The sequence below is a fragment of the Danio rerio genome, chromosome 7 (assembly GCF_049306965.1).
Source record: "Danio rerio strain Tuebingen ecotype United States chromosome 7, GRCz12tu, whole genome shotgun sequence".
Classification (NCBI taxonomy): Eukaryota; Metazoa; Chordata; class Actinopteri; order Cypriniformes; family Danionidae; genus Danio; species Danio rerio.
The window spans coordinates 5506745-5532500 of record NC_133182.1 but is presented as its reverse complement, the minus strand read 5'-3'; the positions used below and the strand labels follow the sequence as shown (position 1 = coordinate 5532500).

The window sequence follows — 25756 nt, the reverse complement described above, 5'->3', positions numbered from 1 at the left end:
AAAACAATGTTTTAAGGCACTGCAAACGACAAAGGCACATCACAAGACACTTCAGGAGAAGTCGTGAATTAATTTAGCTAAACTATCTCTACTAACTAACTAACAGTCATATCTCTCTCTCTCTCTCTCTCTGTTGGTAAATCGCTGTAAACAAAAATTTCTCCTCCACATTCCATAATGCACAGTGCATCGGCCTACGGCAGCTGGATTAGTCAAAAAGGCGCAGTACTGTTTGCGGTTGGGTCTGTTTTAGTTTGGATTATATGCTCACCACAAACGAACCGCTCCAGGGTTTGTTTAAAAGCAAACCGAGACCACCTGTTCAAGGAGGTCAAGGTACGTTTTTTTTTTTTTCCGCTTTTGGTGCTCAATTGCATACAATTGATATATTCACACCTGCCCAAACGAACCGCACCAAGAGGGAAAACACACTCTAGTGTGATTCAACCCAACTCAATAAGTCCGGTGTGAAAGCACCCTTAATTTAGCTCTTAATTTTTTTTTTTTTTTTTTTTTTGTGGTGTCTTTAATATTTTAGTGTCCAGTGTATTTTCATTCAGGGATTTGTGTGCATGTATTAGTTCAATAAAATCTGTTTTGATAAATGCTTACATTTTTTATATTTCCACACTAACTACAATAATGCTGGAGTAGTTTTACAAGCTTTATTAGGCTCCTTAAATAAGCAACTTAAAGAACATATGTCAGTTGTTTTATATGAGGATTTGGGGGAAAACCTCTATGTAAAGTGTCAAAAAAATGTATCATTGCAAATTCAGATAGACTAACTCAACCTCCAGCAGTTCCCTCTAAAACCAGTTTGATAAACACTGCTTTCAGAATCTGTGCAGAGATCAGTGGTCTAGATTCTGGCTTAAAAACGTCCTAAATACATCAAAAACAGAAATATCTGCCTTTGTATTTATAAATTTCCAACATACAGGCATCAGTGTTAAAACAATTCCCCTCATCACAGACACAGCCAAACAACTTTAAATGATTATTTTGACTGAAAGAGCTGCTTGAGTCACTTTATGTTTTTTGTCTTTCTCCTCAGCTTCACCCAGATCTACAGTGACTGTGACACCAGACAGTGCTGTATTCACTGGAGAGACAGTCAATCTGAAGTGTGTGATTGAGTCTGATCACAGTGACTGGACATATGAGTGGTATACAGACAAAAACAGTGTAAAGTTACAGTCTGATGGTCATTACACTGTAAACAGAGACACTCTCACTATCAGAGGAGCTGCTGAGTCTGATCAGGGTCAGTACTGGTGTAGAGGACAGAGATCTGGAAGACCAAACTCATCACAATCAAGCTCTGCTGTTTCTCTCTTAGTGAAGGGTGAGCTGAATATTATTGTCCTCATAAACTCTCTTTACTAACACATACCCATTTCAGAATTAAATGATCTCTTACTACACAAACGAACTGCACCAAGAGGGAAAAGAGTGTGCAAGCGCCGCAAGATGGCGGCGCGTGCACACTCTGCAGCTTCTCTCTCTCCCGACAAAACGGTGTTTTTGTGTTCTTCGTCTTGTACAACGAAGTGTTATTGTACGTCAACGTCACGTTTATCTGTCCTTAAGCACGCATAAAGTCGAACATTTCTGCTCGACATCGGTAGCTCATTTGCTATATGCCCTTAATGTCACTGTATTGTTTACAAATTTATTACCCATGTTTATTCTTTACACCATATTTTATGTGCATTGTATATACTGTAAATTTTCTTTTTCTTAAACTCTACTACTTTTATATATATATTTTTATATTAATGTTAAGCACCTTGGGTCTGAGAGTAACGCAATTTCGATTCTCTATATGTCTTGTACATGTGGCTGAATTGACAATAAAGCTGACTTTGACAATTCTACACTTAATTCAGCTTTATGTATGTTTTTTTCTGTGTCCCGTGTATTTTAATTTAGGGATTATTGTGCAAGTATTAGTTGAATAAAATCTGCTTTAATATGCATTTTCATATTTCCACACTAACTCTAATAATGCTGGAGTAGTTTTATAAGCTTTATTATGATCTTTAAATAAGCAACACATTGGACACATTTCAGTTGTTTTATATGAGGATTTGGGGGGAAACATCTATGTAAAGTGTCCAAAAAATGAATCATTGCAAATTCAGATGGACTAGATCTTTAATTTACTGCATTTCTCTGTTTTCATCAATACTGATTAATTTGTGTATTAATGCAGCGAGACCAAAGCCTGTAGTGAAGCTGAGTCCAGATCAGCGAGTGTTCACAGGAGAGACAGTCACTCTCACATGTGACATACAGACAGGAGGAAACATTCAGTGGATCAAATACAACTGGATTAAAGATGGACACACTCACAATCCACACAGAACAACATCAGCAGCAGAGTTGAGATTCAGAGCTGATTCTGTGTCTGTCAGTGGTCAATACAGCTGTAGAGGAGAGAGATCAGACTCACAGAGATCAGACATCAGTGCTGCTGCTACACTGACTGTATCAGGTGAGGCTTCATGTTCATGTAACGTAATGTTTTCTGCGTTGTGTTAAAATTAATGACACCTCATATGAATTCTTGCCTTTCAAGAGTTCGCACTTAGGAGGCCTTAAATGCTGTAAATTCATCTTCTAGTTGTGCCAGACTATCACTCATACAATTTAAGGTCCTCCACAGACTACATTATAGCAAAGAGAAACTCTCAAAGCTCTATCCAGAAAAATTAGATAATAAATGTAATAGGTGCTCACAGACCCCATGTAACCTCACTCATATGTTCTGGTCGTGCCCTAAATTGTCTGAATTCTGGCGGTTATTTTTCAAGGCAATCTCAGATATCTTGCACATTAATCTAAACCCAAACCCTCACATCGCTATTTTTTGGAAAACCCCCAGATGATCTTCATGTCACAAACATTCAAAATAATGTCATCGCCTTTTCCTCCCTTGTTGCTCGCAAAAGAATTCTTTTAATGTGGAAATCGAAACAACCACCCTCAATCAAAGTTTGGTTACACGACATCTTAAGTCTTTTGAAATTGGAGAAGATTAAGTTCTCTCTCAGAGGCTCGCCTCACAAGTTTTATATTCATTGGAGGCCACTACTAAATTATTTTGATGATTTAACACCTCTGGAGGTGATCATTTAAGAAATCATTTTATGGTTGGAATTACTATTATTATTTTTTTTTCTTTTAGTCTAGCATTTTTTCTCCGGAACCGTCATGCCTTAAACTAGACGCATTGGTTTAACCTCAGCACAACTAAAACCATAATAACCAAGAAGTAGGTAGCACATCATTATAATTGATGTAACTAGCTAATGTATTTATTTTGTTTCATTTATTTATTTATTTGAAAGCATTTATGACTGTATCTCAAATTGTACTATCATCATTATTTTTGTTTTATTGTTAATATTTTATTTTTATTTTATTTGTTTATTATTATTATTATTTTATTTATTTTATTTTATTTTTTTATTGCTCCGTCTTCTGTTATACGTTTTACAAGAAAAGTGGCTATGTGTTTGGATGGGTGGGATGGGTGGGGGGTTTTGGGGTTGAATGTTTACAAAAGTGTTCAAAAAAGAAAAGCAGATATTGGACATTTGTATACAACGAATGCTTTCCACTTGTGTTCAATAAATAAAGTTTATAAAAAAAAAAAAAAGAGAGTTCACACTTAGCTGATGATGAATAAAAAAAAGCGTGTTTAGCATGCTGTTCCGGCAAAGAGCCCTGAGCCCAGAATATCCTTGAGCACGGGGATTGAAAGGAGAGAGGAGAATTTGAGCTCAGGGAGGTCTCGAGAACTCCCCTGCTTGTGAGCGTGCTGAGATATACTGAAGAGTTGCCTTAAGATGCTATTTGAAGTAGTCAATTTACTTATGGTGCACTCTCAGAAATAAAGGTACATGAGCTGTCAATGGGGTGGTACCTTTATAAAGAGTACACATTTGTACTTTAAAGGTCCATATTAATACTTTAAAGGTACATATTATTACTTAAAAAGTACAAAGTGTTCCTCTTAAAATGTTTAGGTACTCATATATACTTTTGAGGTATCAATATGGACCCTTTAAGTACAAATGTGTACTCTTTGAAAAGGTACCACCCTAGTGACAACTCATGTACCTTTATTTCTGAGAGTGTGTAAGTTTTTGGTCGGTGGGAAGAAACCGGGAAACCCAGAGATAACCCATGCATACACGGGGAGAACATGCAAACTCCACACAGAAACGCCACCGACTCGGAGAGGGGCCGAACCAGCAGCGTTCTTGCTGTGAGGCAACAGTGCTAACCACTGGGCCACTGTGCCGCCCTTTCAGAGAAGGGGAGGAGTAGGGGTGGAAGGAAGGATTCTTCAAGACGAAGATGACTGGAGTAGAAAGCTCTTGTTATTAATAACGTGTCAGTATTCATCTGATTGGTGCAATATTTGGAGCTAATGACGTACCAGTTGTGTTCAATCATAAGCACATGATCCTCTCGAAATTAGCTTATAAACAAACCACACTTATATCACGTCCTTGTTTATATGGAAAACAATGGAACATATAAGAGGACTTGTGCAGCCTAACAGCGTGTAGTGATGTATTCACTCGCACTATGAGAGAAAAATAGCAAAACATAATGAAAAATAATTGACAAGCATCTGTGTATACATCACAAACAGGACATCACAATTATACAGTTACATCTCCAGGATTCATTAGTTAAACGAAATATGACACATTAAATCACTGCATACACTTGTGTGACCTACCGCTGTCGATTCTCATGCAGACTGGGGAAAAGCGAAGCGCGCGCACTACCCAAATCAACATGGAGACAGGAAACCCCAAATATGGTCATGACAAGTGGAATTACAAAATAACAAATATTTTTACCTTTCTGTTTTGCACTTGCTACATTCACATCTCTACAATCATCATTTCACATCATTATTTGAGGCTCGGTTCTTTCATTATGCAGTAGTGTTAAAGTGTTTTTTGTTTTTTTAACAATTTAATTAATTATTTACTTTTATTAACTCAACATTAGTAGTTCTCTCTCAACCCAGTTTGATAAACACTGCTTTATAGGACAGAAACTGTTTAGAGATCAGTGGTCTAGATTCTGGCTTGAGAATGTCTTAAATACATCAAAAACAGAAATATCTGCCTTTGTGTTTTTAAACATTTCCACATACAGACAACAGTGTTAAAACAATTCTCCTGATCACAGACACAGCCAAACAACTTTAAATGAATATTTTGACTGAAAGAGCTGCTTGAGTCACTTTATGATTCTGTCTTTCTCCTCAGCTTCACCCAGATCTACAGTGACTGTGACACCAGACAGTGCTGTATTCACTGGAGAGACAGTCAATCTGACGTGTGTGATTGAGTCTGATCACAGTGGCTGGACATATGAGTGGTATAAAGACAGAAACAGAGTAAAGTTACAGTCTGATGGTCATTACACTGTAAACAGAGACACTCTCACTATCAGAGGAGCTGCTGAGTCTGATCAGGGTCAGTACTGGTGTAGAGGACAGAGATCTGGAAGACCAAACTCATCACAATCAAGCTCTGCTGTTTCTCTCTCGGTGACGGGTGAGCTGAATATTATTGTCCTCATAAACTCTCTTTACTAACACATATCCATGAGACATCTATGTAAAGTGTCCAAAAAATGAATCATTGCAAATTCAGATGGACTACTTCCCCTTCATAAGGGAACTCCTACGTGTGTCTGTATAAACAAAATTTGGGAGTGTTTTAGACGACCAATCACTTTTGAAGATATGAAAACGGGCCACTGAAATGCCAATTCAATTGGCGGAGCTTAGCTCCACAGATGAAACTGATGAGCCAATTAGGGGTATATCAGTCGGCTGTGTGAGTTAGCTCGTCAGAATTGTTGCTTCAGACCTGATCTGAGACTGAAGAACCCTTCTGCTGAGCTGACTTTCAACATTGAAGAAAGCCTTAACTTCACCAGTGTGGGAGAAGACGTTTTAGCAGCGGTTGAGCTGGGTTTCTCGTCCCTTTGGTGTTTTGCTGGTGATCTAAAAGAGCAGTTTTCTACAAAGAGCAGAATTCCCTAAGAGAGCACACTGTCGTGCAGCGCGTCTTTTTAAAGATGTGCGTTTCTGGATGCGGTGGTTTTCTCGCCCTGGATGACAGGCACGAGTGTTGCATCACATGCTTGGGGGTCCAACATGTTGATGCGGTGCTCGCGGACAGTTCTTGCCCGCATTGCGATGGCTTGACTGTTGCTGTTACTGAGGTAGCGGCAAGCACTTTTATTAGGGTAAGTCACCCCTGCTGCTCCCCACCAAGTGGTTAGCACTCGAGCAGGCCTGAGGGTTACAGTGGGGGCTAATCCGTCGCCTTCAGGCCCGCGGACCACTCGCTCCTCATCAGTGTGCTCTGTTTCTGCTTCGAGTGGGAGCGCTGATCAATCCTCAGGACTGGCTGCACTTTCATTAGATTGGGGCGTGATGTCCATCACTGCATCCAAGGGTGGGTTGACATGCTCTGAGGAGGATCCGGACCCCCTACCAACCTCCGGGGTTGTCAGTATGGTTACAGATCTGAAATCGGACATGTTTGCCATGTTATACCGGGCTGCTTCGGCCGTGTGGCTGGAGATGGCTCGTCCCTGAGAACCGCGGCCGGACCGCTTACACGTGTGCTACGTGGAGGTGAAAAAAAAAAAGCCTTCTAGATCCCTCGTCCCCTTCTTCCCGGAGGTACACAGAGAGCTCACACAGGCATGGAGGGCACCTTTTTCTGCCTGGTCCTCATGCACTCCCGCTCTCACCTCCCTCTATGATGAAGCAGCCAGGGGATATAAGGCGATTTCCCAGGCCGCTCCACTTGTGGAGATTCGCCCAAACTCCCTTCCAAGGCATGCAGGTTATCTGATACTCTCATGGCCAGAGCCTACACTGCGGCAGGTCAGGCTGCCTCCGCTCTGCAGGCTACAGGCACCTATCAACGCTACCAAGCCAAGAAGCTGGCTGAGATGCAGGAGGGAGGTTCTTCCCTTGGCTTGCTGCATGAGCTCCGCACGGCAACCGATTATGCTCTCATGACCACCAAATCGGCTACTCGTGCCCTGGGGAAGACGATGACCATATTAGTGGTCCAGAAATGCCACCTTTGGCTGAGCTTGGCTGATATGAGTGATGTTGACAAAGTTCGATTTCTTAAAGCTCCCATATCCCAGGCTGGCCTGTTCGGCGACACCGTTGGGGAGTTCACCCAGGAATTCTCCACGGTGAAAGAGAAGTCCAAGGCGATGGGTGAAGTCATCTATCAGTGGGCTTGGAAAACTGCTCCTCTGACCCTTCCGCTGCGGCAGCTCCTCGCCGAGGGCAACGCCGAGCCTCCTGCGGGACTGCGACGCCACCGCCCCAGGGAGCTGTTTAGCCCAGGAAACGGACCGTGAAGTGTTCCCGGGACAGGCCATTCGAAGAAGAGGGGACCTACTTTTTCCTCGGTGGGGGGGCGAGGATTATCACATCAGTCCACAACGACTCTAAACTCATCGCTGGCGGCCTCTGGGCCAGCGGCAACTAAATTTCCAAAAGAGCAGTTTCCTCTCTCTCCGCATGCGGAAACCCGAGCACTGCCAGTCTGGGACGCTCCACCTTCCAGCTCACAGCACCGGGACCCCTCGCCTTAGGCCCTCAGAGTGCAGCAGAACAGACTCCTTTCTCTCACTCCGGCCTCACCGTGAGATCCAGGGAGGAAGGTAAGAGAAATTGCCTTATTTTCAGCTCTTTCTCTGGATGCACTTCTTCCCGGGATGAGCACTCCCATCCCAAGCTGCCCCTCCGCTGGCAAGTCAGTGATCAATTCGATGGTGCCATTAGCGCATGCTCTGCTGGCTTGGTTAGCTCCTCTCAGCGCGTGGCGGTGGCTCATACGAATGGTCAGACTCGGCTATGCGATTCAGTTTACTATTCGCCCTCCCAAGTTCACGGGTGTCCTTTCCACAAGGGTTATCCCCGAGTGTGCTCCTGTCTTGCGAGAGGAGATTGCTGTCCTCCTGGTAAGGGATGCAATCAAGCAGGTCCCTCCAGCCGAGATGAGGTCCGGGTTTTCCAGCCTGTATTTCATCATGTCCAAAAACTTTCACTTCAGCGTTGGTTGGCTCTGCGATTAAGTCCCCAGACGGGCATGGGGAGTGGATACGCACCGGGTGTGCATCACTCCGCTGTGTCTCCGCACCCTCAGCCCCTGGACAGATCTGGCCTTTCTACGGGCCGGAGTGCCCCTAGGGCTAGTATCCAGGCATGTTGTCGTAACTACAGATGCCTTCAGCACGGGCTAGGGGGCCGTGTTCAACGAGCATGAAGCCGCGGGTTCGTGGTCCTGACCTCGTCTGCATTGGTATATCAACTGCCTGGAGCTGTTGGCAGTGTATCTAGCTCTCCACCGCTTTTTACCGGTGCTGGAGCAGAAACTCCAGTTGGGGATCTGGAGGCATTTTTGGTCTGCGAATCGTGCCTTAAAATCAGGCCCGGTTACTTTCACATTGTCATGAGACCTCGCCTGGCTATGTGCCCAAGGTTCCTACCACTCCATTAAGAGATCAGGTGGTGAACCTGCAAGCGCTGCCTTCAGAGGAGGCAGGCTCAACCCACTCACTGTTTATACCCGTTCGCGCTTTGCCCCTTTACGTGAAACAGTCGCAAGATGAAAGATCATGTGACCAGATCTTTATCTGTTACGGTGGTCGGCAGAAGTGAAGTGCCGTATCAAAACAGAGGTTGGCCCACTGGTTGGTTGATGCCATCGCCCTCGCTTATCAATACCAGGGCGAGCCACGCCCTCCTAACGTGAGAGCGCACTCTACTGGAGGTGTCGCTTCCTCATGGCATTATTACGTGGTGCCTCTCTCACAGATATCTGCAGAGCTGTGGGTTAGGCAACACCTAACACATTCGCGAGGTTCTATAATCTTCGAGTGGAGCCAGTTTCCTCCCGGTTATTGGGTAAGCGGAGCCGGAGTGAATGCATGGCTCAATGTGCGGTCAAGCCCATTTGGTCTACACGCATATTGAGGATCGGTGCCAGCTATGTGCATCCCTACTTGGTGATGCCATATGCATTATTACCACGATGTGTTCCCCCTTATTAGGCGGTCCCGTGTCTTCCCTAAACTGCTAACCAGCTTACCATATGTAGCACTCCCCCTCATTAGGGCTAGTCCATATGTCTCTTACCATCAGGTCTCCCCTATCTGGGTAGCAGGTGGTCTCAGCTGCGTCCTCCCCCTGCGGGGACTGACGCTTTCCCAACAAACTGTCGTATTTCCAAAAATCCCTAGTCTATATTAGCTAGGTAAAAGCACACTTACGACTCCCGAATTAACATTAAACATTTATTCCCATGTAATGGTAATATGTTGGGTCTAGGAGACGTTGGAAGGTTGTGCTCTTGGTGATGTCAGTGAGCTTACACTTTGGCTTGGCAAACTACACATCAGGAGCGCAACGGGCTTTGGCTGCAGTGGTGCTTTCCATACAGTCTCCCAAAGTCTGTATATAAAGACACACATAGGAGTTCCTTTATGAAGGGGAATGTCCTGGTTACGTAAGTAACCCTCGTTCCCCGAATAGGGAACGGAGACGTGTGTCTCCACTGCCACAGCACCCGAGTTTCCAGCTGGGAGCTGAGCGATCGGCTTTTCAGCAGGCAAAATTCTGACGAGCTAACTCACACAGTCGACTGATATAGTTCTAATTGGCTCATCAGTTTCAGCTGTGGAACTAAGCTCCGCCAATTGAATTGGCATTTCATTGGCCTGTTTATATGTCTTCAGAAGTGATTGGTCGTCTAAAGCACTCCCAAATCTGTTTATACAGACACACGTCTCCGTTCCCTATTCGGGGAACGTGAGTATGTAACCAGGACGATCTGTAATTTACTGCATTTCTCTGTTTTCATCAATATTGATTACTTTGTGCATTAATCCAGAGAGGCCAAAGCCTGTAGTGAAGGTGAGTCCAGATCAGCGAGTGTTCACTGGAGAGACAGTCACTCTCACATGTGACATACAGACAGGAGGAAACATTCAGTGGATCAAATACAGCTGGATTAAAGATGGATACCCTTACTATCAATACAGTCCATACTATCCATATACAACAAAATCAATACAGTTTAGTGTCACAGCATCTTCTGTCCATCTCAGTGGTCAATACAGCTGTAGAGGAGAGAGATCAAACTCACAGAGATCAGACATCAGTGCTGCTGTTACACTGACTGTATTAGGTGACGCTTCACATTCACATCTCTTGAATCAGCATCATCATCATCATCATCATCATCTATATTGGAGGCTCAGTTCTTTCATTATGCACCATTGATTCACCAGTTGAAAAGTGTTTTTTTAATTGTATTTATATTTTCACAATTTAATCAATCATTAATTTTTCATAAACTCAGCCTCCTGCAGTTCCCTCTCAACCCCCAATTTGGTAAGCCAGACACTGATTTATAGGACAGAAACTGTTTAGAGATCAGTGGTCTTGATTCTGGCTTTAGAGAACGTCTTAAATACATTAAATGAAGAAATATCTGCCTTTGTGTTTCTAAAATTTCAACATACTGGCAACAGTGTTAAAACAATTCTCCTGATCACAGACACAGCCAAACAACTTTAAATGAATATTTTGACTGGAAGAGCTGCTTGAGTCACTTTATGATTCTGTATTTCTCCTCAGCTTTACCCAGATCTACAGTGACTGTGACACCAGACAGTGCTGTATTCACTGGAGAGACAGTCAAGCTGAAGTGTGAGATAACACCTTACTACAGTAACTGGAGATATGAGTGGTATAAAGACACACACAGAAAGAGTGTGTTACAGATGTCTAAGCTTCAAACTCTCACTATCAGAGGAGCTGCTGAGTCTGATCAGGGTCAGTACTGGTGTAGAGGACAGAGATCTGGAAGACCAAACTCATCACAATCAAGCTCTGCTGTTTCTCTCTCAGTGACGGGTGAGCTGAATATTATTGTCCTTATAAACTCTTGTTACTAACACATGCACATTTCAGAATTAAATGATCTTGTACTACACAATTCCACACTTAATTAAGGTCTATGTATGTTTTTTTTTTTTTTCTGTGTCCCGTGTATAGTAATTCAGGGATTATTGTGCAAGTTTTAGTAATAAAGTGCAAGTAATAAAATCTGCTTTAATATGCATTGTTCATATTTCCACACAAACTCTAATAATGCTGGAGTAGTTTTATAAGCTTTATTATGATATTTAAATAAGCAACATATTGGACACATTTCAGTTGTTTTATATGAGGATTTGGGGGGAAACATCTATGTAAAGCAGGGGTGTCCAAACTACAGCCCGCAATCAGTTTTGTGGCGGCCTGCGAGGCTTTTTATAAATATTAATAGAATCTGGCCCGCTATACAAAAATGAACGTAATTCCATAAATAACCACCGGGTGACGCTATGACGTCTTCAATTAGGCAGCAGTTCCTGTTATGAAGTAAAACGAACCGAACAAACGGAAAGTAACATAATTCATAATCACGTTTTGGCGTGCAATGGCACAACCAAGAAAAAGGTTGGGGCAAAGAATATTTCTTCACAGAAGTCAGCGGGAAATGTGTCTGTTTAATTTACCAGGGATCAGTTGCAGTAATGAAGGAATATAATATTAAAATACATTATGAAACAAAGCATCAGGCCTTCAGCTCTTATACTGGTGCCGAACGAGCTTAAAATGTAAAACAATTAGCAGCTGCCTTATCAGCTCAACAACAGCAGTTTTTTCACGCTAATAAAGTGCAAGAAAATTCTACGCTGGCTAGTTAGCTCAGCTAACCGCACAGCACAGGAAACCCTTCACTGAAGGAGAATTTATATAGGAGTGTCTGATGAGTGTTGCAACTGACTTCAAATCAGTCTATGATTTAGGGTTTTGCAATTACTTAAAATTTAACTTCAATGTTGGCCTACTAATTGTAAGAATGGATCACATTCATCATTTATGACTCAATGTAGAGTTTTGATCTATGTCTGATTCCTTACTCTTCAGTTAAACGTTTATTAGGGGGGTTTCACGCCCCGGGTTTGCGTATCTTCTCAAGGGCAGCATGTCAACACTCTGAAGTTAGTCAAAGGATGTAGGGTTAGCTAATACTATAATAGTCTGGTTGCCAAATGCTCACTCATCCTAAAAAGTAGTAGATTTAGCAACTTTCAGACAACTTGCTACTTTCAGCAATTAGATGATTAAAGATATCCATGCTGTCATACCACACTTCTCCGTACAGTCAAATGTGTCTTTAGAATCAAATGTCTAATCATGTCGAATCATAAAGGTAGGGCAGACTCCACTTAATCTACTGGATATAAAAGATTTCAGGAGAATTCAGAATGAGTCAACACTTTTTTTGTAAAATTGTATTCTCCCAATTACAAAATAAAACCATCAGGAAGCCAATTCAGAGATGAGACTATAACAATACAACATCCATTACTCAAAGGTAAATCAAAGAATTATAGATGCATACCTGACCAGAGAAGTACATTGCAGCATAAGTCTCAGAGATGATATTGATGTGATCATGGACATCATTACACATACTGTAACACTACACTGCTAAATAATGTACTATGCATAGCAGAACACACCTTTACTCTGAGCTGGCTTCCTCCTCTGTTTTATATTTTTGCCTCCAGAAGGATGCTGTTTGGTTTGGACGCCTTTTCATTTCAAACAAAAATTCGATTAAGATCGATTAAAAATAGCAACACTTTTTCTGCTTTATATCCAACGTGAGCAGGGGCGAAGCAACTGGAGAGACGGGGGGGGGGGGGATACATCCCTCTCACTTTTAGGGTGCTTTCACACCTTGACTTTTGTTTTAGAACCTGTCTCGTTTGCCCAGTTAGCATGGTTCATTTGGCATATGTGAATCCAGCAATCGCTCTCGGATCTGCGCCAAATCAATCGGTCCGAGGTAGCCTGAATGAGGTGGTCTCGGCTCGATTGAAATGAACTCCGGAGTGGATCGATTGTAGTAAAAAAGCAAAACGATCTGAGCTCGGCTATATCACAGTGTATTATGGATATGCAATAGGCATATATGGCCATATGAAGAGAGAATGATGAGTAGGGCGGGAGGTCATTCCTACCAGTAAATGTTCGTTTCGTGTTAAATACGAAAGTGAAAGCATACTGAACTATTAACGAGAGCTTTTTATCCATTAGGAACACTGACCGAACTGCAGTCTAGCCAAGGGCTCTTTATGAGAGAGTCTTACCTCTAATTTATATCTGGTGACGATGTCTGTAGGTGTCACCATTTCAAATTAAAGCACAGCTTTCCGCTTGTTTATGTCCTATTGCCCATCGCCATGAATTAAAATAAGGACGCATGACAGCTGAGCAGGGCTCTAATAAAAATAAACCATTAAACTCTGACTAATGTGAGGGAAGTTTACTCACACGTGACTTGTTGTAGCTCTTTCGGTCCATTTAGAAAGTTTGCAGTATGAAAGTGAACCGCACCAAGAGCAAAGAGCAACAATGTAACAATCTTAATCCCTGTTTCGGAACAAATGAATCGCTTCACAGGTGTGAAAGCACCTTAAGAGAGAGAACATTTAGAAACAGGTGATTAATAATTATATTATTAATAATAATACACACAAGCAAGGCAGTGGCGCAGTAGGTAGTGCTGTCGCCTTACAGCAAGAAGGTCGCTGGTTCGAACCTCGGCTCAGTTGGTGTTTCTGTGTGGAGTTTGCATGTTCTCCCTGCCTTCGTGTGGGTTTCCTCCGGGTGCTCCGGTTTTCACCACAGGACATGCGGTACATGTGAATTGGGTAGGCTAAATTGTCCGTAGTGTGTGTGAATGTGTGTGGATGTTTCCCAGAGATGGGTTGCGGCTGGAAGGGCATCCGCTGCGTGAAAACTTGCTGGTTAAGTTGGCAGTTCATTCCGTTGTGGCGACCCCAGATAAATAAAGGGCCTAAGCCGACAAGAAAATGAATTAATGAATGAATAATACACACACACACACACACACACTTTTAAAATGTCTACACCCCTGAACGTGAGCAATTTGGAGAGATATGTGGAATCTGTGTAGGAATACTTTACGCCATTCTACTTCACCCAATAGCCGATCGCAGGCGGTGTTATGCAAAATAGAGTGTGGTGCTGCGGCATATGTTTTTAACATTTTCTGCTTTTATTCATACTGTTGTTGTGTATGTATTTTCATTTTAAGCTATTTGTCATGTTTAGATTACACAGAGTTATTCTGTTAATAAACTGTGGAAGTTATTTTTTTTCCCACCACGTTTAATAGGGTTTGTGCATTGCGCAATGATTGATGTTTAAAAGTTTGCGCTCGTCCTCATGCTTCTGTTTATAGTAAATATAATGTAAGACCAGCGTTTGTGGGCCCCTCCAAGAAACGTGGAGCCCTAGGCGACCGCCTATATTGCCTGTAGGACAGGCCGGCACTGCATCTATGTGTAGTTCCACACAACACTACTGCTTTAGCAAAGAGACATCATTTGTCATTTTGACTGTTCAAGCAGGGCATGAGTGGATGAAATCAGGGCTAATATCGTTCGAGGTTACTAAAGTAACCCTTCGTTCCCCGAGGAGGGAACGGAAGCACTATAAGTGGATTTGATGTTCTAAATCCACGTATGGGAGGATTCGGTTCAGGAGCCGCTCGTCTGAAAGAGTATTGAATGGGCCAATGAAAGCAATGAATTGGCAGCGCAAGCTTGCGCAGGTGTGCTGCATCGCCAATTAACTGAGCATATAAGCACACCTGGCGCCAGCAACGCTATCCTTTTTAAGCTGAAGAGACTTTTAACAGCTAAGGGACAGTCATTATGGCGACGGAGTGTAGTGCTTCCGTTCCCCTCCTCGGGGAACGAAGGGTTACTTTAGTTACCTCGAACGTTCCCCTTCGGGGGGAACTTCAGCACTATAAGTGGATGTGATGTTCTAACCCCCGCAACCAGAAACGCACAGTCGGAGCGCCATCCTGAAAAGGACGTGCTGCACGACTGTGTTGCTCTTTTAGGATGCTTTGCAGCAATACGCACCGCTCTTGGAGGACCGGACCCAAAGGGACGCCAGGCAAGGGAGAAACCCAGCTCAACCGTCTGCCGCTGCGTGGACTCGCTCTGGACCGGGAGACACTCGCTCGCTCGAAGTGGCTGTAGATCAGCAGGAGGAACCCTCATGAACTCGATCAGAAAAGTCTCTGAAGCGAAAAGGATAGCGTCTGCTGGCGCCAGGTGTGCTTATATGCTCAGTTGATTGGCGATGCAGCACACCTGCGCAAGCTTGCGCTGCCAATTCATTGCTTTCATTGGCCCGTTCAATACTCTTTCAGACGAGCGGCTTCTGAACCGAATCCTCCCATACGTGGATTTAGAACATCAAATCCACTTATAGTGCTGAAGTTCCCCCCGAAGGGGAACTACTGACAGCAGGAACACATACTTGCAAGTAAAAATTGCATTATTTTATTGCTATTTAAATTGTTCTTAATAGTTTATCGTATGCCCTAAAGTAAAAAATCAGAACAAAAAAATGTATCACAAGGAAATCATATTGTAAGATCAGCATTATATATCAAACAGCTGTATTGCTACAGCTAATATTTGCTTTGTTGCAGGTTATATTCCTGATAGAAAATAATCTGAGTGAGAGTTGAGTTTTAATAGGGAAGTCAGAGGGAATGGTGTGACTTACAGATGCTGCTGTTGAATGAGTTGCTGAAGTCTTCAGTCTGTTGAAGCTCATTTAGATTCAGCTGCTCCTCATATCAGCTTGTAGTTGGAGGTCTTCAGCTCTCCTTCTTCATTCTGCTTTCTGTGGAGAGTCAGAAGTGTTTGAGGACCAGAAAACACTGACAGAACTAAACTAATGACAACAACAGAGCAAATATCATAAGATATGAGATAAAATACTGCACAGACTACACTGTTGTGAAGAATTTACTTAATACAGTCATCTTCATTCTTGAAGCTGTTTGAGTCACTTCATTTTTCGGTCTTTCTCCTCAGCTTTACCCAGATCTACAGTGACTGTGACACCAGACAGTGCTGTATTCACTGGAGAGACAGTCAAGCTGAAGTGTGTGATTGAGTCTGATCACAGTGACTGGACATATGAGTGGTATAAAGACAGAAACAGAATAAAGTTACGGAGGTTTGATGGTCATTACACTGTAAACAGAGACACTCTCACTATCAGAGGAGCTTATCGGTCTGATCAGGGTCAATACTGGTGTAAAGGACTCATAGATGAAAGATCAGTCTCAACACAATGGTCCATCCTTTATCTATCAGTGAAAGGTGAGTTTAATATCATTGTCTTCAAATTTTGTGGAGTTAAATTTTGGCCTACCATGATTATGAAAAAACAATAATAAGATAAACGATTATTGTGTCATACAACTGTACAAATAAGGATATATCATATTTGTACTCTATTTAAATATAGTATTTATATTGGAAATCAGTGCATTTAGGTTAGTGGTGGATCGATATATCAGACTAGGCTTTTTCAAATTTCAATATCAACCAATACGATTTTCAATATGGCAGATATTTTCAGATATTTTCAAGGGGGACTTTTATTTTGATGGTGCTGCAGACTTTTATTTGGATGGCACCAAGAGCAGCACCTGTCCTTAGCAAACTGCTTTCATTCTCTTATTTTTGCTCACTATCCTCATTAATTGTTGCTCTAAACCAGGGTTTTTCAAAGTCTAAGACAGTGGGCCTCCCTTTTGACACAACTTATCCATTGGCGCCCCCCTCCTCCCAAACACGCACACACGCACGCACGCACGCACGCACGCACACACACACACACACACACACACACACACACACACACATACATACATACATATATATATATATATATATATATATATATATATATATAAAGACACAGACAGATGTCAGACTGTTAACTCACTTTTATCATCATTTGCATGAAAGTGCAATTATTTACAGAGTAATAACAAGTATTTTAATATAACGTTTTTAAAACTAGGATGTTGGTTAATATGAATAGAACAGTTGCAAGAACTGTCCATCCCAGTCAAAACAGTGGAAGTTTAGTGGGTCTCATGCTGTCATTAGCCAAAATATTTTGACAAACCACACAAAGGTCGTGGTTCATCAGCTGGTCCTGTCCACGTAAATCATAAACTCAAATACTGATCATCATATCGTTGTCTTTTGGGTTTAAGCCCTGAACTTGAAGGCTTTTGTGGCGAGGGGGCGTGGCCGAGCGCCGTGGTAACAGAGTGAGGCCACCGCGTAAGTGGATACACCTACTGTGCGCACCTGCCTCAGATCCCACGGAAGGAGCTCTGGATCATAAAAGAAGGAACAAGGGCAGAGGAAGCCGAGAGAGGACCGGGCCGGACATATTTTACTTTTGCTTTTGCTTGATCCGTGAGGATCTGCCGTCCGTTTGTTTTGGTTTAGACGGAGCTGCCGTCACTGTCATTAATAAATCACTTTAAAACTGCTTCGGTTCTCCGCCTCCTTCCCGGCGGCCAAAGGGCCGTGAACTTCATTACAGCTTTGAATCGGGGTGGGTCTCAGAAACCGACCCATTGTATTAGCAGGCATATACCTGTATTGGCGGGCTTGCCAAACAGAAGCGAATTCACAGCTATGGCCTTCTGGGTAAAAAAGGTTTTCTTATATTTGACGTATTATTTTTTTTTTTTGCTTTGTTTAATTAAAACGTTTAAATATAATAAAAAATACATATAGTAATTAAACTTAATAATTATATTTTTATTATATTATATTTTTTCCCGCGCCTCCCCTGACATGCTCTGGCGCCCCCCAGGGGAGGCGCGCCTCACACTTTGAAAACCCCTGCTCTAAACCAGGGATATCCAGACTCGGTCCTGGAGGGCTGGTGTCCAGCCAAGTTTACTTCCAACCCCAATCAAACACTCCTGGGCTAGCTAATCAAACTCTTACTAGGCATTCTAGACACATACTTGCAGGTGTGTTGAAGCAAGTTGAAGCTAAAATCTGCAGGACACCAGCCCTCCAGAACCGAGTTTGGACACCACAGCTCTAAACACATCAACTATCAGAGCTGTCCCGTTTTCAATCCACTTTAACTGTAATATTTAGTATTGTATGTCTATTTCTTACAGCAGAAACAGTAACAAATGACTCTGACCATCAATAGTGTCAATAATTTTATAATAATGCTGTCAGAATATTAAATTTCAACACTAATATTCTTCAATGCATAGATGGCACCTATTCCTAAAACGCGGGCTGACCATTGGGCAAACCTACAACGTAATGGGCCAGCGAGTGACTCCTCTGCTGAGTCAGCGCTGGGGGCCTCCGAGGAATCTGCAGGGTTCACCTTGGCGGGGAACTTTACTGACAGAGTGAAAAAGCGCACGTATCTCCATGATAGGGAGAATGGTGCAGTAAGCGTATTTCAGCACCTTAACCGAGTTGTTTCCTAAATCACCAAGGGTTACCTAATATCCTTGAGGAAACCGGCTCCACTCGCAGATTGTTAAACCTTGCAAAAGTATTAGGTGTTGCCCAGCCCGCAGCTCTACAGATGTCTGTTAGAGTGGCACCGCGTGCACGCGCCCAAAAGGATGCAATGCTCCGAGTGGAGTGCGTACACACCCCTGGGGAACACAGCTCACCCTGGCTCTGGTAAGCGAGGGAGATGGCATCCACTATCCAGTGGGACAACCTCTGTTTCGATACGGTACTTCCCTGCTGCCGACCATAGCAGATGAAGAGCTGCTCAGATGATCTAAAGCTCTGAGTGTGGTCAAGATAAATTCACAAAGCGCGAACTGGACAATGAAAAGAAAGGGCTGGGTCTGGGTCTACCTGGTCTTTAAACGGTGTGGTAGTAACCTTGGGCACATATCCCGGGCGGGGTCTCAGGACAACGTGAGAGTAAGCCGGCCCGAATTCCAGGCCTGAGTCACTGACTGAAAAATGTCTCCGGATCCCCGACCCTCTAATCGATTTCAACGCGACCAGCAGAGCTGTCTTCAGGGACACGTAACCTTGAGTGTGGAGGGCAACAGCCTGCTCTCCAGCTTCTCTCGAGGTAAAGAAAGCACAACGCTGATCTGGCAATTTTCGGGGGTCTTCTCTGCGAGAGACGCACCATTCAGTGAATAGACTCCACTTCAGGGCATAGGCGCACTTGTGGAGGGGGCTCTAGCCCGAGTGATGGTATTACCTAAGTCTTTCTCGCGTCTAAGGACCACACATGGAGGTTCCAAAGATCGGGGCGAGGGTGCCAGATGGTGCCCTGTACCTGAGAGAGTAAGTCCTCTCTCAAAGGGATCTGCCAGGGGAGGGCCGCCACGAGAAGGGAGAGCTCTGACATCCAGGTCCGGTTGGGCCACAGGGGCGCAACTAGCAAAACCTGCTCCTCGTCCTCCCTGACCTTGCACAGTAACTGCGCAAGCAGTCTCACTGGGGGAAATGCATATTTGCGCATGCCCCGAGGCCAGCTGTGGGCCAGTGCATCCGTGCCAAAAGAGCCCTCGGTCAGGGAAAAGAACAACTGGCAATGCACAATCTCAAGGGAGCAAACAGACTGATCTGGGCTTCCTCGAATCACACACATTTCAGCTGAACAGACTCGGGGTGGAGTCTCCATTCTCTGGGACGTAAAGGCTGCTGTGGGAGTGCTTTGGCTGCACGGTTGAGCTCGCCTGGAATGTGAATGGCCCGCAACTTGGTGTGTGCCCGCGTGCCATGTGCGTCTGGGAATCGTGAAGCTGAAGTGGTCTCATATAGAGTAATCCGAGCAGCGTGACAGCGGCTGCTGATGTCATATGCCCCAGGAGCCTCTAAAATAATTTCAGTGGGACCACTATTTTCCTGTCGTACTCTCTCAGACAGTTCAGCATTAGCTGAGCGCTCTCCGGAGAGGTGAGATGCCATGGTGACCGAGTCCAGCTCCAGCCCAAGAAAAGAGATCCTCTGCACGGGGGCGAGTTTGCTCTTTTCTCGGTTGACCTGAAGCCCCAACAGGTGAAGGTGCTGGAGCACCTTGTCTCTGTGCATAATCAATTGCTCCCAAGAGTGGGCTAAATCAGCCAGTCGCCGAGATAATTGAGTATTGCGATGCCTGCGAGCTGAAGGGGCGCTAAGGCACTCTCCATGAACTTGTTGAAGACCCGCGGAGACAGAGAGAGCCTGATGGGGAGGACTTTGTATTGCCAAGCTCGACTTTCGCACACAAACCACAGACTTTTTAACTGATGGTGGCGTGGAATAATGGAGACATGGGAGTATGTGTCCTTCAGGTCTATTACTGCAGACCAATTCTGAGGACGAACACACCGGAGGATGCGCTTCTGCGTAAGCATTCTGAACAGCAGCTTGTGCAGACAGTGGTTCAAAGCACGCAGACGGTGTCACTGAACAGGCCAGCTTGGGATATGGGGGAGTCAAGAAAGCGGACTTTGTCGATTTCATATCATCTAAGTTTAGCCAGAGGTGGCGTTCCTGAACCACTAATATAGACATCGTCCTCCCCAAAGCACATGTAGCGGACTTAGTGGTCCGAAGAGCATAGTCAGTTGCGGTGCAGAGCTTGCGAAGCAAGCTTGGGTCGGACCCACCCTCAAGCAGCTGGGGCAGCGCCTGCACTTGGAAGCACTGGTAGGTGGCCATAGCGTGCAAGGCGGAAGCAGCCTGGCCTGCAGCCTTGTAAGCTCTAGCTCCGAGGGAGGCAGATAACCTACAGGCTTTGGACGGGAGACGAGGCGGACCCCGCCGAGAAGAGGATACAGCGGGTCTGGATCTTCGTCAGACAATGAAAGCCCACCCTCTGATGCAGCAGTGGACGTCTGGTCCCCGGTGTCATCGAACGTAAGGGCTACTATCTGGTTAGACGGATGGCTTCCTCCGCTCGAAGCTTGGATGGAGCACTTAGAGGAGCGGGAGGTCTGCGGGCCCGGAGGCGACAGATAATCTCCCACTGGACCCCTCAGATCTGCCCGAGTGCCTGCTGCAGTGCAGGGGACAGCTGGGGTGGTTCGCCCTTTTACAGGGGCTAGCCGTGATCTTAACTCCACAACAGTCATGGCATCGCAATGATGACATGAACTGCTCGCGAGCACCGTATTAACATGCTGGACCCCCAGACATGCAACGCAGTGCTTGTGCCCATCATCCGGGGACAGGAATCCAGAAATGCACGGTCGGAGTGTCATCCTGAAAAGGACGTGCTGCAAGACTGTGTTGCTCTTTTTGTGAAATTTGCAACTTTATACACACCGCTCTGAAGGATCGGACCCAAAGAACGTCAGGCAAGGGAGAAACTCAGCTCGACCATCTGCTGCTGTGTGTACACACTCTGGACCGGGAGATCGCTCTTGTTTGCTCGAAATCGCTGGATCACAGCAGGAGGAACCCTCATCGACTCTAATAGACCGTAATAGTCTCTGAAGCGAAAAGGATAGTGTTGTCTTGCTTTCCCTGTGCTTATATGCGGAATTGATTGCAATAAGCATCAGGTGCGCAAGCTTACGCTGCCAATTCATTTGGCATTTCATTGGCCCATTATATACTCTTTCAGACGATTGGCTTTTCGAACGAAATCCCCATATGTGAATTAAATCTACTTATAGCATTAAAGTTCCCCATCCAAAGGGGAACTAGAATTGTACATTTCCTAAAGATAATATGAGTGGGGTTTGCGTGGCAAATCGATGGGGTACAATACATTACCGTACTGCCCAAAAGCAACAACATGCTTATCGAGTTGCTAGCATGATGCTAATCGTGTTAGCATCATGCTAGAAACATGCTAATCGTGTTAGCATCATGCTAGCAACATGTAATCGAGTTGCTAGCATCATGCTAACATGATTAGCATGTAGCTAGCATAATGCTAATCGTGTTACCACCCCATATAAAAGTCATAGCACACCATTCCCGATACAACCGGATGATTTGACCCCACTTTCAAGCGTCTGGGACGAAAACTGCGGCACTAGTTATGCGCCGACATATCTGTCCATAAGAAGAATAGTAAACCGGACCTGGCACAATTGTAAGAGTGGACTTTGCCTATGGCAAAAGATATGAGATTAAATATTGCACAGACTAGACTAGTGTGAAGAATTTACTAAATACATTTATCTTAACTCATGGAGCTGTTTGAGTCACTTTCATTTCTGTCTTTCTTCTCAGCTTTACCCAGATCTACAGTGACTGTGACACCAGGCAGTGCTGTATTCACTGGAGAGACAGTCAATCTGAAGTGTGTGATTGAGTCTAATCACAGTGACTGGACATATGAGTGGTATAAAGACAGTGTAAAGTTACAGTCTGATGGTCATTACACTGTAAACAGAGACACTCTCACTATCAGAGGAGCTGCTGAGTCTGATCAGGGTCAGTACTGGTGTAAAGGACGAAGATCTGGAAGACCAAACTCATCACAATCAAGCTCTGCTGTTTCTCTCTCAGTGAAGGGTGAGCTGAATATTATTATCCTCATAAACTCTTTCAAATCCATTTGAGAAACTTCAACAATAACATTTTAATTCTGGTATTAGTGTGTAATCATTAGTTAGTTTAACATACACTGTTTACTGTATATTTACACACTTACCATAACAATGTGGTATTAGTTGTATACGTTTTATTATTTATTCATCTTAATTACACACACACATTCCCATCTGGATTACATACATTCTCATCTCATTGTTTTCTGACTTGATTAACTGAATTATTATTTTGTTATTGGTTAAAAATCATTAACATCAGTTTATAACTGTTTAATGTGAGGCTGATGAAATCAAGTCTATCGCTTACTGCCGGCTGTTTGTTATATCAAATATTTAACATGGACAATAATACAACAGAACATATCGAACTCATCAGTGCCACATAATTACAACATCGTACAATTCAATTCAATTAATAGTGTTAGGATTTTTACTCTCCACCAAAAATGTCCTTCCTTGAAAATGATGTTGTCTTCTGCTCTTTAGTGCAATTTCAGGTTTGCTCTCAAATCATTAGGATTGCTCTGAGAACTTTTTCAAAAGCCCTTTGTAATGTTTCTAAAATTGCTTGTTTCTCATTTTCATTCTCAGTTTTAGATCAGATTTCTGTCTACAAGATTGTCAGTTTTCTTCTGGCAGTTTGTGTGTATCTGCTCGCGACAGCTGTACTGATCTACAAATACATCAGAGCGAGAGGTACAGATACTGTCTGCTCTTTATATGTTACACAGATCAATATTCACGACAGATGGAGATTATTATAGACAATAATGAGAGTTTAAATAAAACCTTGAACAGAACTTGAAAATAAAATAAATGTGTGTGTATTTCAGTTCCATCATCTTCTGAAGAACAAACTTAAGTTTGCCTTAACAGAGTAAGAAACTTCCATCTGATAACGGCACGTGGAGTCTGAGAAACACTCTGGACAAGATCAGATCACCACAAGACTTCAGACACACATTCACACTCTCACTCATACACACAGCTCAGTTTCTCCAGCTCATCTACACTGTGTGTGCTTAGATTGAGAAACCCACATCAACACATGGAGGACATGAAAACACACAGAAACACCTTCTGACTCAAACAGGACTCAAACCAGGGACCTTCTCACTCTTCACTGAGCCAACATGTGCCTTACATGATGAAAATAAATGTGTTGAGTGTATTTCACAGCTCCATCTGTTGAAGAGTAAAGCCAAAATAAACAGAGAAAGAGATGTCAATCTGATATTAATCCCATAACTAATAATATGAGTTTACAGTCTGGTTTTCACACACTCCTCAGCACTGAGACAGCACTTTTTAAGGTTATCAATAATCTCCTCATGACCTCTGACTCTGTCAGCTTGTTGATTCTGTTAGCTGTTCCTGCTTTTCACAGTTTCTCACGGTATTCTTATCTCACGACTCGAAGCTCTTGGTGTTTCTGGTGCTGCTCTATCTTGGTTTATTCAAACCTGTCTAACCGTCAACATTACATCACTTTTCTCAGTCTTCTGCTTTAATTTCTCATGGTGTTCCTCAGGGTTTTATTATTGGGCCTTTACTTTTAATCATCTACATGCTTAATTTAGGAAACATCATTTGCCATCATGGCTTTAACTTTCACTGTTATGCAGATGACACCTAGCTTTACATCAGTTCTCAACACAACTCTCCACTGCCCACAAACACGATTTCAGCATGTGTTAATGATATAAACGCTTAGATGACAATAGCCCCTTTCACACAGTGATACCGGTAAATATCTGGAAAATTTCCGGAATGACTTTACCGGTATATTCAAAAAAGCGCTGTTCACACAGGCGAGGACGTTACGGAAATTTTCTGGAAAAGAGCATTCACACATCCATTCCAAAATACCGGTAAATTCTGACATCATTCACCACAAATGAGCTTTAAACGGCTGCGCTTGTGTTTGTAAACATTTGACTAAATTACAAACTCTGTGGATGATTAATATTGTGAACAACTTTCGCAGGATCACTTTCGCATGTCGAGATGTTCATAATATGCAGGCGCTCACAGGCTTTTTCACAGGCACACGCAAAGCTTGAAGGTAAACAAACAACGGCTTATCATAAGCATCTCATCTATGATTATTTACACAGTTGGCATTAAGAAGGACATATAAACGTGATCTGACTAACTTCTAGCAGCTAAATGTGTCTGGAAAAATATTCAAAGGCTTTTATTCTCATAAACCGCGCGGACGTAAATGCATCTGACTGTTATGATTGGCTAAAGCAGACGTCTCACGTCAGCACGTTCTAGACGTGCACGCGCTTATTCCGGCAATCTTCCTTCTGCATTCACACAGCGCAGCATTCCGGCAAATTGCCGGTAATGTTACAACTTCTCTTTCCAGAAAATAGCCAGAACGAATTTACCGGTATTTTCAAAAAGGACCTGTTCACACATACAACCTTTCCGGAAAATTGCCGGCAATTTTCCGGAAAGGTCTGTATGTGTGAAAGGGGCTATTAACTCTCTCAAACATAATCATGACAAAACAGATCTTCTGGTCATTGTTTCAAACCAGTATTGCTCAGTTCTGTGCTGACAGGGTTAATATTGCTCGTTCTTCGGTTCAGCCTTCCACCAACATTACAGATCTTGGTATAATCTTCGACTCCGCTCTTTCCTTCTTCACATTTAATCTTTTATTAAATCTGCCTTTATTCACCTCTGTAACTTCACTCGTTTAAATCTCTTCTTGAACATAAAAAAGACTTTGGTTCATGTCTTGATCTTGACTTGACCACTGTAATCCTCTTGTTTTTACAGTTTATAAAACACGACCATATATAAGCTCCAATATATCCAGAACTCTGCAGCCAGGGCTCTCACTGAAGTCCACTTCCATTACTCGCATTCTGTAGACACTTCATCTGGTACTGTTCTTTCATTGTCTTCAATCCAATCACTTACTCAGAATATCATCAGGAAATCTTTTATTTAACACCTTTGTATTATTCGCATAAATCTTGTTTATTTTTCTAGTTGATGGCTGTATGATATGATTATGAATGTATGACTATATTTTAAGTTGTATACCTGTACACTGTTTTTTGTTTAACTTTTATTATTAACGTGCAAATTTTTTTATTAAATTGTGTTTGTAATATTTGATTTACCTAATGTCTTTTTTGTGCTTATCGATTAAACAGGGTTTG

General features: G+C 43.2%; 2 protein-coding genes and 1 long non-coding RNA gene across 3 annotated transcripts in view; 2 read left to right on the top strand and 1 right to left on the bottom strand.

The window, feature by feature from the left end:
* The window catches only part of LOC110439969 (Fc receptor-like protein 5), a 12689-nt gene extending 7039 nt beyond the window's left edge, over positions 1 to 5650 (top strand). Inside the window, exons 4-6 of the mRNA XM_073908905.1 lie at positions 1058 to 1348; positions 2219 to 2500; positions 5304 to 5650. Of these exons, the coding sequence (XP_073765006.1) occupies positions 1058 to 1348; positions 2219 to 2500; positions 5304 to 5635 (905 nt within the window). The 3' untranslated portion in view covers positions 5636 to 5650. The remainder of the gene's footprint in view (positions 1 to 1057; positions 1349 to 2218; positions 2501 to 5303) is intronic.
* Positions 1 to 25756, bottom strand: part of LOC141375273 (uncharacterized) — a 256688-nt gene that overhangs the window by 30306 nt on the left and 200626 nt on the right. Inside the window, exon 7 of the long non-coding RNA XR_012383043.1 lies at positions 15761 to 15880. This is a non-coding gene — a long non-coding RNA (uncharacterized lncRNA). The remainder of the gene's footprint in view (positions 1 to 15760; positions 15881 to 25756) is intronic.
* LOC137496070 (Fc receptor-like protein 2) lies at positions 4131 to 25756 on the top strand. Its single transcript, XM_073908000.1, has 7 exons — positions 4131 to 4310; positions 4783 to 5196; positions 10618 to 11002; positions 16075 to 16365; positions 22252 to 22536; positions 23166 to 23270; positions 23408 to 25756. Exons 3-7 carry the CDS (start codon positions 10702 to 10704, stop codon positions 23434 to 23436), a joined length of 1011 nt encoding a protein of 336 aa, XP_073764101.1. The 5' UTR covers positions 4131 to 4310; positions 4783 to 5196; positions 10618 to 10701; the 3' UTR covers positions 23437 to 25756.

Coding starts and splice junctions, on each gene's coding strand:
- LOC137496070 (XM_073908000.1), top strand. CDS start 10,702: ATGATTCTGTATTTCTCCTCAGCTTTACCCAGATCTACAGTGACTGTG. Junction 11,003..16,074: donor TGTTTCTCTCTCAGTGACGG/GTGAGCTGAATA, acceptor CTTTCTCCTCAG/CTTTACCCAGATCTACAGTG. Junction 22,537..23,165: donor TGTTTCTCTCTCAGTGAAGG/GTGAGCTGAATA, acceptor TTTCATTCTCAG/TTTTAGATCAGATTTCTGTC.